At 44.9% G+C, this 14,019-nt stretch overlaps 1 protein-coding gene across 1 annotated transcript; it reads left to right on the top strand.

The window, feature by feature from the left end:
• Positions 1–147: 147 nt before the first annotated feature.
• nup188 (nucleoporin 188) lies at positions 148–13,932 on the top strand. The gene is made up of 43 exons (XM_046374616.1): positions 148–249; positions 1,215–1,269; positions 1,592–1,665; positions 1,746–1,830; positions 1,917–1,997; positions 2,185–2,229; positions 2,316–2,408; positions 2,532–2,651; positions 2,778–2,989; positions 3,351–3,465; positions 3,565–3,765; positions 4,389–4,469; positions 4,583–4,675; positions 4,779–4,898; positions 4,985–5,111; positions 5,261–5,419; positions 5,589–5,715; positions 5,828–5,915; positions 6,042–6,118; positions 6,224–6,338; positions 6,458–6,578; positions 6,681–6,747; positions 6,952–7,077; positions 7,239–7,479; positions 7,932–8,138; positions 8,232–8,401; positions 8,506–8,575; positions 8,725–8,792; positions 8,905–9,100; positions 9,304–9,381; positions 9,493–9,578; positions 9,697–9,842; positions 9,927–10,105; positions 10,257–10,457; positions 10,590–10,682; positions 10,775–10,927; positions 11,260–11,397; positions 11,497–11,571; positions 11,689–11,904; positions 12,004–12,135; positions 12,217–12,290; positions 12,707–12,836; positions 13,093–13,932. Exons 1-43 carry the CDS (start codon positions 224–226, stop codon positions 13,270–13,272), a joined length of 5,241 nt encoding a protein of 1,746 aa, XP_046230572.1. The 5' UTR covers positions 148–223; the 3' UTR covers positions 13,273–13,932.
• The last annotated feature ends 87 nt before the right edge of the window (positions 13,933–14,019 follow it).

Raw genomic sequence — 14,019 nt, 5'->3', positions numbered from 1 at the left:
TCGGTTGTGTCTATGCAGAGGTTGGTGCTTTAATGTTTGCTTGTAATTTGCTTCTGGGAGACATTAGTGAATATATGGAAATTGGTGGCGATTTTTATTTCACTCCAAAGGATGATGACAATTCCCTTATGAAAAAAGAGACGGCGGAGACGACGAAGAAGAACGTGCCCTATGACGATAATGACGCCGCAGCCCAGCAACCAATCACACGGCAGGAACGATCATGGCGGAATCGGAGATGAGCGTTAGGTAGGCAGATAGCAACAAACTTTTTAACGTCTGCCTTCTTTAATTAGTGTCTTTTAAGTATTTACCAGTAGCTGAAATTTTTCACGTAATATGGCTGTTTATTAAATCCTATCAGCATCAGCATTCATATTTGAGAGTGTATCTTTTGAGATGTTAGCACCACGCTAACTTAGCTTAGCAAGTGCTAACAGTTGAACATTTGAATGGCTTTTCAGTAGCGCGGTGTCAGCCGCATGTCAACAACAGCATGTTGACTCTTGAATTCTAACTCCGATTGTTTAAACGAACGAGCAGCATGCCTACATGGTTGGTTATTCCTATAACCGACAATGGTTAATTGTGACAAAAGAGAAGAGGCTGACCTCTTGATTTTGCGCAGGAACAGAACCGTGACTTAGTTCGTTAGCTTAGACTTCAGGAGAAAATATTTCCCTTCGCATTTGCACCGCTTGAAAAGGGACACATGAGCCGCCACTCAAACTGTTCTCACCGTTAATAAATCAAATAAAATGATTTTTACAGTCAGTTGATATAAACTGGTAATTTTCAATTTCAGTAACATCAGTATAAAGATTTAACATTAAAAGATGGTGTCTAAAATACATCCACGAGAGTCACAGTGAGTCCTGATGTTCACATCTCAGTCATTTTAAATCACGACGCTGATGTATTCGGATACATTAACTTTTCTTCAAGTTGGAAAAGCTGTTTTTAGACAGAATTACCAGACATAAATCTCTCTAACTGGCTTTACGAGTTAAATGCCTGATAAATAAAAACAACGTTACCAAAGATATTAAAAGCATAGCACCCACCGCCATAAAAATGCTATAGAAGCCCTTTGCCTAATTAGATGAACTTTTACCTTCACATTTAGATGAACTGAATACTGATTCCTGCTGTCTCATGTTTAGTGTATTAATGTCAGTTATCGCTTTGCTGAAATTCACCTGTTATTCTCTTAGGAGCTGTCGGGAATTATGGACCATCCTGCTAGGAAGATCTGCACTGCGAGAGCCAGTATGTTTTCTTGCTACATATTTTTATTTACTGATCCTTGCAAGAGTATGCAGCTGCCACCCAGTGTGGAGGTTGAATCAGAGTTTAAGATAGATTTGTCTTCAGGTGGCTAAATAATCTCGCTTGTGTAATTAGTGGAATAATCTTTCTTTTGAGTAATTTAGGATGTACCACACTCACAGATATATTGATACTTGGCAGTTTTGGCACTTTATAATATATTTGTTGTCTGCTTAAAGCCTATTGGCGTGTATAGTACAGAAAATAACACAAAAATCCTATTTTCTGCTCTTGTTTAATCTGAAACGTTTGACGGACGCAGGCTCAGATAGAGGCAGAACTTGACAGACACTGGGACAGACTGCATCAAGGACTCAATTACTACAAACCACCCAGGTATTTCACAGTTTGATCCTCTCATCAAATACATTTATTCATCACAATGAAAGAGTAATTGTCAGCATTGCTTGTTCCAGCTCATCCTCTGCTGCAAAAGTGAAGGAAAACAAAGACGTTGCACAACCCCTGAAGGATTTCGGTCTTAGGATCAGCAAATTGTTGGTGAGAAGATGTAGATTCACTGTCTTTGTTTGCTGATGCACGTCAGAATAATTCGGTCACGATTTAATGCTTTAACAATGTTGCAGGGTCTCGATGAGCAGCAGAGTGTGCAGCTTTTACAGTGCTACCTACAGGAGGACTACAGAGGAACTCGTGATTCGTTAAAGGTATCTGTTAGTAGAATAATGATTATATTGATAAATGTTTCACCTAACCTCCATGTTTTTTTATGTGGGATTTACTGCTATGGTTACTTGGATTAAGATCACCATTTTACATGAGAAACAAAACGGATTGTAAGAAGATGATATAAGAAATATATTCAGATGGTGGCTGACGGAGTTTTCCTTACAGGTTGTTCTCAAGGATGAGCGACAAAGCCAGGCGTTGCTGCTGAAGGTCGGTACAAAGCTCCAGTCACACTTGATTCAACACGACGGTAACATTTCCATATTTAATCCAGCCCGTGCGTGATGTGTCCACAGATAGCGGACTATTACTACGATGAGCGCATGTGTCTGCTCAGATGTGTCCTGCTGCTGCTGACGTACTTTCAGGATGAGCGACATCCCTACAGGGTGAGAAACGGCATCAGAAAATGAAAAGAATTAGTTTTAGTCTGGCATTTCACACAGAAAATAAGTTTATTTGTTGTTTCTTCTGTAACATAACTCAAATGGTGTGTTTGTGTTTTTGTCCAGACTGAGTACTGTAACTGCGTCAATAAACTGGAGAAGGATCTGGTGAGCAACTACCAGTCGCAGTTTGAGAAGCTCTTCAAAGCAGAAGCGCCAACGTGGGAAACTCATGGAAACCTCATGGTGATAATTTGTTTGTAAAATAAATCTTAAGCAAATCACATATTATTCATGTTTTTTGTTTGACTGACAGTGACATTTGTCCATCAAAGGATGTAAAATAAAGTTGTATTTCTTTATTTTTCTAAGACTGAAAGGCAGGTGTCGCTATGGTTCCTGCAGTGTCTGAGAGAACAGTCTCTGCTGCTGGAGATCATCTTCCTGTATTACGCCTACTTTGAGATGAGCCCGTCCGACCTGCTGAGCTTCACCAAAATGTTCAAAGAACAAGGCTTTGGTTTGCGGCAGACCAACAGACACTTAGTCGACAAGAGCATGGACGCGCTGGTCGACCGTATCGGGTAAGAGCGCCACACTGTGTGTGCGCACAGCATTATGTCGACCAGGAAGTACTGCTAAAAAACACGTATGTTTGTGAACTAATAAAGACAATTTCATTGTGAACCTTGTATTTTTATCCTTGTATTTCTACGTTGTTCCTAATCCGACTCAGCATCCTGGAAGATGAACTTATAGCTGTGGACAAAGTTTCCTCTGTTGATTCACTTGATCCTAAAGAACATTTTGTTCTTTTTTGCAAATATCAGTATTTGATATTTGATATTTGGGACAGTCACAACTGTGCAGTTCCAACTCTGTGATTGCTTCACATTTCATTCCTTGTCTAGTTTTTAATGTCATGTGTGTTTCTCTGGCCTTCAGATATTTGAGCTCTCTCATCCTGATTGAGGGAATGGATATCGACTTCCTGCACAAATGCGCCCTGGAAGACTGCACAGAGCAGCATCAGTTCTCCGGTGCTCCTGACGTCATCAAGGTTCGCATCTACTGGATGACATAATGTTTGCGAATGACCTCCACAAATCCCCAGTCTAGTGTTTGTTCATCCAAGTTACAACATTTCCTGTTTCCGCAGGAGATGGATCAGCTGCTGCTGACGTTTGGTGACATCCCCCATCATGGGCCGGTGCTGCTGTCCTGGGTGCTGCTGAGACACACTCTGCGACCAGACGAGTCCAGCCCCGTGATCAGGAGGATAGGAAACACCGCCCTGCAGCTGGGGGTGTTCAAGTACATTTCAGCCATGCTGAAAGGCCTCGGAGCCTCAGGGAATAATGTAAGAGACCACACATACTTGGGTCAGGGCTGCTGGCACAGCTACTACAGCCGTTTAGTAATTTTGATCAACCTGTCGCTGTACACGTCTGTCCAGGACGTCCCTTCACGAGGTTTTGACCTACACTTGAAACAAGGCCCATAGAGCCATAGATTTTATCCTCAGGGTTCGACGTGCTTCTGCTTTTCTCCACCAGGTGGTTAAATTTAATCACATGGAGCCTCTGACCTAAATCAGTCTCTAATGAGATGGCTAGAATGAAAACCACCTGGCAGCAGGAAAACTGCTGCACTGGATTAGTTTTATAGTCGCAATCTGAGCTAAATGAGACTTTGGGCTTTATAATCGTGCCCTTCAAGCTGTGGTTTGTGTCTGTGGTCAGTGAAGTAAAGAGCAGAGAAAATATACATTTGATTTCAAAAATCAGTTTGAAAAAACTGTTTTGCCACTGAATCTGCCACTGAAAATAATAAAATAACATTTTCTGAAAAAAATTTAAAAAAAAATTTTCCTGTTAAAATGTACGATGCAGTAATACAAACATGCACGTACCAGGGTGTATTCTCAGATATATATTGGTATTATTATAATACATTCAGTTTTGTCACTCTTCATCTCTCCAGTGCACAGCAAGCACAGCAAAGATGTGTATCTACGGCCTCCTCTCATTTGTGATCACGTCTTTTGAAGAGGAAAGCCTGCAGGTATGCATTCAGATTTAGCATGTAGTTATGCTTTAACTTTAACTTTAACTTACTCACCTCCGTATTTGTAACCTGTCTTATTGTAACCTTCCTTGTCGTAACTGTCGTGACAGACTGACGGTGTGGAGACACAGTGCTCCCATCTCATCGACGCTGCCTGTGAGGTCCTGTCTGCTCCCAGTCTGGCTGAAGTTTTTTGGGAAATGGTGAGAAAAACAAAACAAAACAAAGATGAGAAAGTTCTGGAAAATGAAAGAAAAAATTGTTAAATGTTGTTAATTTGTATTTTTAATCAAATTTTTAATCCAGAAGCCGAACATGGGATTGGGAATGATCCTGGACAGTGCAGCTGGGATGTTCCCCCATAAGATTGGACCCCTGTTACAGCTTCTAACTGCTCTGCTGTCAAACAAGTCGACCGTTAAAAAGGTGAGGTTTCACACACGAACAGGCATGTGCATGCTCAGCCTGCCTGAAGCCAATGCTTTAACATTGTTCTGGTTTTTATGTGACAGGTGTACAATTTTTTGGATAAGATGTCCTTCTTCACGCAAGTTTACAAACATAAACCCAACGATATCATCTCCAAAGATGACGAGACGCTGTGGAGAAGACAAACGCCAAAGCTCCTCTATCCTCTCGGTTAGTTTTGTTTTGTTGTTAAGAAGGACACAGAATTTAGTGTCCCAAAAATGTCTGAGGGTGAGCTTCGGATGCCTGTTTGCATTGTGTATAATTATTGAAGATTTAAGTCCATACCTCCACTTTAACATTTCTGTTTTCACCATCAGGCGCGGGGCAGACTAACCTGTGGATGCCACAGGGAGTGCAGGGCCAGGTGATGATTGGAGGCGACCAGGGGTACGTGGTTCGCTGGGACTACTCCTACAGCTCCTGGACTCTCTTCACCTGTGAGGTGGAGATGCTGCTCCATGTAGTTTCGACTGCAGGTACACTCACATTTTCTCACAAGCAGATCTTTACTTCAAGGGATGAGGCTATCAATGTTCTATGGTTTTGTACTCTATCGTCATGTGAATAATTACTATTGATTTTTATCCCACTCATTGTCTCTGCATAATTAACTTGTCTGTATTTCGCTACCTTTTCTTGTTCTAGATGTTATAGCTCACTGCACACGTGTGAAGCCCATCCTGGATCTGGTCCATAAAATCATAAGCACCGACTGGACTGTGTCGGATTGTCTGTTGCCCCTCACCTCACGCATCTACATGTTGCTGCAGAGGTGAACAGACCTTACAGAGACACTCAGCCAACTCTGGAGTGCGCTTGTTATTTTATACTTCGAAACAGTCTCGAGTATTTTTTTTCCATTTGTGTGTTTTACTGTCTGTTAGGTTAACATCAGTCATCAACCCTCCGGTGGATGTGATCGCCTCCTGTGTGAACTGCCTCTCTGTACTGGCTGCAAGGATGCCTGGGAAGGTGGGTATGCTGGGTTCTGCTGGTGTGAATGGCAAGTAAAATTAAGGATTTAATGTAAGTGTTCTTGAATCATCCTCAAACGCTTCTTTCTTTTTTTTTTTTTTTTTTTTTTTTTAATAACTTTAGGTGTGGTCCAGTCTGCACCACACAGGTTTCCTCCCCTTTGCGTCCAACCCTTTGACCAACATGCCTCAGTGTGTGAGGTAAGGTGAAAAGCTCAAACTGTGTGCCGTTTTAATACGTCTGGCAAATGTCAGATTCCTTGGGGGGGAACTTAAACGCATCAAATAAACCTTTCTTTTTCCTAGTGCTGAAGGGATGAAGGCAGGTAACTATGGCAACTTGCTGGTCCAGATCGAACAGCCCAGGGGGGAGTACGCTGTGACCATCGCCTTCATTCGTCTCATTACAACCCTGGTCAAGGTAGCAACAGTTTATACCTCTGTGAAACTGTTTTAAGGCCAGCATTCTCAAGCAGCAGCTGAACTATGACATTTTACATAAAATAAAGCAGAATGAAGTTGTTTTGTTTTGGGTTTCAGGGTCAGCTTGGCAGCACTCAGAACAAAGGCCTGATCCCCTGTGTGCTGCTGGTGTTAAAGGAGATGCTGCCCACCTACCATAAGTGGCGTTACAACACCTATGGAGTCAGGGAGAGGATCGGTAAGGACATGTCTGACGTCACGCTGATGGCGGAAGTTTCTTTCCTCCACATGGGGAAATGTTAAGTAAAAACCGAATAAACACTTTTTAATGTTGCTGCAGGTTGTCTTATTTTGGAGCTGATCCATGCCATCCTCAACCTGAGCCCAGAGGGGGAGGATCAGGGCAGGTGAGGATAATCTGTTGGTGTTATCCATTTTACATGCACATTTCTCTTTAAACATGAAACTCCCACAAAGAGGCTGGCAGGAATAATTGTAAGCATAAACATTCCTGCACCTGAAAAGGATTCGTTTTGAAGTTCACAATTCTGTTATCAGTTCCTTTGGTTGCCTTTGACAGACATTTCGTACTTGTTTGTTCCCTGATGCAGCACTCCCACCCTGCAGTCTCTGTGTATCTACAGCCTGGCAAACACTGAGGCTGGACAGGCAGTCGTCAATATCATGGGAGTTGGAGTGGACACCATTGATGTGGTCTTGGCTGCACAGCCCAGCAGGTGAAAAGCCGAGGGTTCATGTTTAGACTTCCTGGTTGTGTTTTCATATAATTTGTCCAAATATTCCACACTCTGTCATAACTCAAATGTGTTGTCCTGATTAGAAATTCAGTAATTACATTTTATTGTCTTCTTCTTCTTCCCTCTGTGATGCTGTCCAGCTGCGGCTCTGAAGGTCCTGGTCAGATCCTGATCCAGACAGTCAAACTGGCCTTCTCTGTCACCAACAACGTCATCCGTTTGAAGCCGCCGTCTGACGCTGTGTCCCCTCTGGAGCAGGCACTGACCCAACATGGTGGCCATGGGAACAATCTCATAGTCGTCTTGGCCAAATATATTTATCACAAACATGACCCAGCGCTGCCTCGCCTGGCAATCCAACTGCTCAAAAGGCTCGCCACAGTAAGGACTTCCAGCATCTGCCATATTGTCTCAAGCAAGGTTCCTATTCATCACTTGAAATGTCCCATCTTGATTGGCTGAGACATTAACACACGTACACCCGCAGTCATTGAGTAATCGTGAGCATGACAGTTTTAGAATAAGCGTGGCTATCCTGTCGAATCTGTTATAGTAAAGCAACAGAAACTTTGTCATTAAACGTCATTAGTTGGTTGACCTGCACCTAACATGACAGCCAGCAGGAGTTTATCCACCGTTGTTTTTTTTCCCCGGCCATTCGCTGCCGACCATCATTCAAGACCCGACTTTCATCTTGCTGCTGGATTTTATCTGAGGAAACACAGTGTTCATGCAGTATGAGTTCAAAGTGATGAATTTATTTCTGAATAGATGTTGTACTGTTGGTTTGTACAACAGCAAATACTGATGCTCCACCGCTCTTCCATTTGCAGGTTGCTCCCATGTCGGTCTACGCTTGCCTCGGTAACGACGCAGCAGCCATCCGGGACGCCTTCCTCACTCGGCTTCAGAGCAAGACAGAAGACATGAGGATCAAGGTCATGATCCTCGAGTTCCTCACCGTTGCCGTGGAAACCCAGCCCGGCCTCATTGAGCTTTTCCTCAATCTGGAAGTCAAGGATGGCAGCGAGGGGTCGAAGGTACGAACTTACGCTCGTGTATTCGTTCTTACTTTGAGTTGCAGCTCCGTCTGCATTCAGAATATCTGAGTTCTGTTTTTTTTTTACCCGTAGGAGTTTCTGCTTGGTGAGTGGAGCTGTCTTCATGTGGTGCTGGACCTGATTGACTCCAAACAGCAGGGGAAATATTGGTGTCCCCCACTGCTCCACCGAGCGGCCCTGTCCTTCCTCCTTGCCCTCTGGCAGGATCGCAGAGACAGCGCCATCTCTGTCTTACGTAAAAAGTAAGCACGCTATTTCTCCGTTCGACTGGAAAATATGTGCAACTGGATGTTATCAAAGGCCGAGTGATGGAGTTTGATGAGTATATCGCTGCCTTTTTACACAGAGAACGTTTTTGGGAAAATCTGACGACTCCTCTCTTCGGAACCCTGGCCCCACCTTCAGATACCACAGAGGTACTTTGACGTGTCTTTGCACTGCAGACTGCATGAGTAACTAACTGGGTGTCACGTACGTCAGCTCAAGCGCTCTGTGTGTGTGTGTGTGTGTGTGTGTGTGTGTGTGTGTGTGTGTGTGTGTGTGTGTGTGTGTGTTTTCCCCTCAGCCTTGTGTTCTGGAGACCTGCGCTTTCGTCATGAAAATCATCGGCCTGGAGATCTACTACGTTGTCAGGTAACGTCAGAATCCCTAACAAAATCAAAGTGTCTCATATTTATTGCTTTGATTTGCAGGCCGCGGCTCAGATCTCGCGTGATCGATGTTGACTGCGTCCTTGTTGTTGCAGCGGCTCCTTGGAGCAGTCTCTGAAGGATGGCCTGCAGAAGTTTTCCAGTGCGCGACGATACGAGTACTGGTCCCAGTATGTCAAGTCTCTAGTGTGCCACGTGGCGGAGATGGAGGAGGAAGGCATCTGTTACTTCCCCGAGACCCAGATGTTGATCTCTGCGTGGCGGATGCTGCTCATTCTTTCCACCAGCCACGTATGTCACACCAAACATCATCACGGTCCTCATGCTTGTTGACGTGTCAAGTAGTTCTGTTGGAGAATACTCGCCCCTTAAGCGCCAACTCAGAAATCAAAAGGGCATATTTACCACAAATTTATTTTGACTGATTTGTTTTGGTGTCCTGTACCTTTAAGTGGCCTGAGAGATTCAGTGCATGGTGGTTGTTGTATTTTCAGTCGGATGTGATGCAGATGACGGAGGACTCGACCAAACTGAAGCTTTTCATGGACGTCCTGGACGGCGCCAAAGCGGCTGTAAGTCCTCAGGGCCTCCTGTAATTCAGATCTCCTCGTTTCTCGTGTTACTTTCGTATTTCTCCTCGTTTCATGGCTGTTTTACGTTCTAACTCTTGTTGTCTCTTTCAGCTGACCACACCCATGTCTGTACCTTGTCTTCGTATCGGATCCATGATGGCCACTCTCCTTCTCATCCTCCTCAAGCAGTGGAGAAGGTGTGAATTCATGCCGTTTAAAGAGTTTCTTAGTTTCCTTAAATTTGCAGCTAAAAGTGCACACTTCATGTATCCTGACTTCTGTATCTCTCATTAACGTTTCTCCTCGTGTCTCCAGCGTCGTGGCGACAGCTCCTGACATCCTGTCCCCGCTCTCCCTGATCCTGGAGAGCGTCCTGCAAGCCGACCAGCAGATGATGGAGAGGACGAAAGCTAAAATCTTTTCTGCACTCATTTCGGTGCTGCAGATTCAGGGACTCAACGGTCAGACTTCAGTTCGGGTCTCAATGTGACGTGGCAGAGCTTTGTAGCTCGGCCCTTTTCTTGATTAATGTCTTTGTCAACCAGGCGGAGACATTTCCCAGCTGCCCCAGCTGTTGCTGTCTGTGTGCGAGACGGTGAAAGACGAGGCCCTGGCGCTGATTGACAGCACACGCCACATGAACCAGACTGGTGACGCGGTGGAGGAGGACGACAGCATGGAGACGGATTCTCCCCGCGGTCCACAGAAAGACCAGAGAGACGGGGTGAGCCGAGACAGAAGATTTTGTTCTGATGGGAATATTTGTCCCTCTGGCAGCCAGATGATTCACTAACGACGGCAGTCGGTACATTTTTACATCTTGTTGTGGAAATCCAACACACAGTAAACTCAAGGCCTTTTGCTCTCTTCACCAGGTGTGTGTGCTCGCCCTGCACTTGGCGAAGGAGCTGTGTCGCACCGATGAGGACGGTGAGCACTGGGTCTCGGTGATGAGGAAGGTCCCGGTCCTGCCCTCGGTGCTCAGCGCCGTCGAGCTCAGCCTGCGATCCAAACACAACCTCTACTTCACTGAGGCAGCACTTCACCTGCTGCTCACGTTGGCCCGCACTCCACAGGTAAACCCGCACACCTTCCTGCTGTGAGGTTTGAACAATATGGCTGGTGTTTTATATTTTATGTTATTGTTTAAATGCTGATAAATGTTTTATCACTTTAATATATCAGCTGTGTCCTCCTTTGTCCTGCAGGGGGCAGCAGCTGTTGCTGGAGCAGGAGTCATCCAGACAATCTGCCTCCCTCTTCTGAGTATCTATGAGGGCTCTCCAAATGGAGCGTCGCAGGTAATGATAATGCAGTGACCTTCACAGAAACATTTTTATGCTTTGCGTGGCAGCATGACACCATATCACAGTACATCCACGTCTCCGAGCAGAGCTTCTCCCGAAAGTCCCAGGACTCCGCCTGCTGGCCGGGGGTCTACCGTCTCTGCATGTCTTTAATGGAGAGTCTGCTCAAGACTCTGCGTTACAACTTCGTCAACGAAGCCCTGGACTTTGTCGGAGTACATCAGGAACGCATACTGCAGGTACGAGAGCGCGTGAATATGGACGACTAAACCAGTCTGTGGTTGTCTTTTAATTATTTTGGAGCTGGAGCAAAGATTATTTTCATCAGTTAAAGTTATTTGCTGGATAGAAGATAAATTATTCAGACGGCCCAATTTGTCTTACAGTCCAAAAACACAAAGGTATTCAGTTATGTTGTCGCTGATCCATGTTGCAGTATGTTGAAGTCCTGGAGCCACAACCACTTTACACAAGACATTTCTATCAGGAGAACACAAAGTCGGGATGAAAAGTCGACATACATTTTGTTGCTCGTCTTGCTCACCTTGCTTTCCTCTTCTGTGCCGCTCAGTGTCTGAACGCCGTGCGAACCGTGCAGAGCCTGGCGTGTTTGGACGAGGCCGATCACACGGTCGGTTTCCTGCTGCAGCTCTCGAGCTTCTGCAAGGAGTGGCAGTTTCACCTGCCCAAACTGCTCCAAGACGTACAGGCAAGTCCAGAGGGAAGCAGCACGCGAGCGACGAGAAACACCTGAGCTCACACTTCAGCGTCCACTCACCCGGTTTCTCTCTCCGTCTCCTCTGTGCAGGTGAACCTGTGCTATCTGTGCCAGACCTGCACGTACCTGCTGCACAGCAAGAAGATGCTTCATCACTACCTCCAGGTCAGACACAAGGACTTTCCACATGTACTTCTTCCGGCCAAGAGAAAACAGTTTAAAAAAAATGCTCTTGGATGATTTATACAGACAAATGATGGTTTTCTGGAATTTATTTTTTAGGCTAAAAACGGCGAGGCGTTGCCCCCCGTCCCCCTCCAGAGGACCCAGCGGCCCCCCCAAACCCCGTCTAAAAAGGCAGCAGGTGGAGGGGAGAGAGAGGAAGCTGAGCAGAAGGCCCTGCTGGCTGTGCAGTGCAGTCTGCTGAAGATCCTCAGCAAAACCCTGGCAACCCTGCAGCACTTCACTCCAGACTGCTGCCAGATACTCCTGGACCAGGTCTGCCTGCTGTGTCTCCAGAATCAGTCTGATTAATGCAGAGGTGTGAACACAGAAGCATAAAGGAGAATAAACTGCTGATTTGTTTGTGTGTGTCAGAGTATGGACTTGGCCGAGTATCGAACCCTGTTTGTGCTCAGCTTCACAACGCCGGCGTTTGACCCTGACGTGGCTCCTTCCTTCGGAACCCTGCTGGCCACCATCAACGTGGCCCTGAGCATGTTGAGCGAGGTAGATGTTTGGTATAAAGATGAGTAACTGCAGTGACCGTCTTCCAACAGCAGTTCCCTGATTGTTTCCGTTTGTTTGCAGATGGAGAAGAAGAAGGAACCGGTTTCCTTGAGCATAGCTTCACTGGCCTCATCGGAGGAGATCCAAGCTCTGAAGTGAGTCCGTCTGCCTCCAGCTGCGTGAAATATTATTCAGTGACTTAATTTTTATCTCACAGGTCAACTTTAACTTTGTTTGAAGGAAATAATTTAACAAAATGAAAATGCAATTATTCGCTTTGTACTCATTGGGACTGAGTCGACTTCCAAAGGTATCAGAATTTATTTGTTAGTGTTGCTTGTTTTGTTTAATGTCATCAAAGGTTTTTTTTTCTTTCATTGTCAGACAGAGACAGCCTATCTTTTAGTGTTTATGCTAAGCTAAGCTAACCAGCTGTTGGTTCATGCTCAATGTTGAAAAAGAAAAAGAAAAGAAAAAAGCATCTTTCCCACAGTGTCAGACTGCTCAGGTAACATATTAGTTAGCGTAAGAATATTCAGTCAATACGAGCTTGTTTTTCTTTTTCCTTCAGGTCACTGCTGATGTTCACCATGGAGAACTGTTTCTACGTGCTGATCTCCCAGGCCGTCCGCTGTCTCAAAGATCCCACCATCCTGCCTCGGGACAAACAGAGGCTCAAACAGGAGCTCAGCTCTGAACTGGTGAGACATCACATCTCTCTGAACCCGTTTGTGGACTTCAGATGTGCAACACTTTTCTTATCCATAAATCCCACACAATTTATCCTGCTAGCAAGTATTAGCTTTTTATTATTATTGTCCAAAAGCTATTCAACTACTCAGCTGTTTTAGGAAATTACCGAGACTTTAAAAAGATGAACCTGTACATGTTTGTGTCCCTGAGTAAATGCAAAATGACGTCGGCCTTACTTTGCTTTTCTCTCCGCTTCACCCGCAGAGCACTCTGCTGTCGAGCTTGTCCCGTCACTTCCGCAGGGGCTCCCCGTCGTCTCCGGCCAGCGGCATCCTCCCCTCCGCCCAGTCCAAGCCACCCACGCCGGGCTCCAAGGCGAGCCACGAAGGTCAGGAACCGCTCATCCAGCTCGTTCAGGCTTTTGTCAGACTCGTGCAGAGATAGACGTGCGCTTCTCAGCAGGAGATCCCAGACACTCGCTGCTGCTGTCGTTACAAAACCAACCTTGACCCTGTACCTCGAGAAGTGCAATCGGAAAATAGAAAACAGCTTTCTGGTGTCACGCCTCCCTGTTATGTACTGTTATTGCAGAAGTTAAAATAGCACAAATTTCCGTGTTTATTCTAATATGATGTTTGGAGCCATAATTTGGTGAACATTTCATTTTTGCTAAAAACCGCTGCTGTAACTAAATCTGACGCGATCGCAACCAAAGCGCTGAATGAGAAGCTGAACAAACACGTTTTACAAACGAGATCGTGGTGCTACAAAACATCAGTCGCTGACTGTAGTTTGTCCTCCAAGGCCTAGTTTTATAGGTCACCCTGATCACTGACCAGACACGTTTCAAGTGCTTCTTAAGAAATGACAAGTATAAGTTTAAGTATATTCAGGTACTCATGTATAATGACTAAATGTAGTAGAAAAGCAGTGCTATACTTTTTCTAATTCTCTTCATTTTTGCTAAAACTTAATCTGAACTTTGCTATTTTCTTATATCTCTGCTTATTCATGTAAACATTTTAAAGTGGTTGCCAAGATTTGTACTTTTTAAAAAACAAAAAACAAAACTGTATATGCTAATAAAGGGACTTTTGTACCACAGTCGGCTTTCATCATTAAAAGTTTTTTTACTGCATTTGCACATAATTCGTTAAACACACGGTAGTCCTGAACCGTCCTATACATAAA

This window comes from Scatophagus argus, chromosome 20 (assembly GCF_020382885.2).
Source record: "Scatophagus argus isolate fScaArg1 chromosome 20, fScaArg1.pri, whole genome shotgun sequence".
NCBI lineage: Eukaryota > Metazoa > Chordata > Actinopteri > Scatophagidae > Scatophagus > Scatophagus argus.
Note: the sequence above shows the minus strand (reverse complement) of the source record. Positions and strands in the feature narration are given on the sequence as shown.

Excerpts from the sequence above, each read along its gene's own strand:
- nup188 (XM_046374616.1), top strand. The coding sequence starts at position 224 with ATGGCGGAATCGGAGATGAGCGTTAG. Across the intron at positions 3,466-3,564 it reads GTGCTCCTGACGTCATCAAG|GAGATGGATCAGCTGCTGCT; the intron begins GTTCGCATCTAC and ends CTGTTTCCGCAG. Across the intron at positions 4,470-4,582 it reads TTGAAGAGGAAAGCCTGCAG|ACTGACGGTGTGGAGACACA; the intron begins GTATGCATTCAG and ends CTGTCGTGACAG.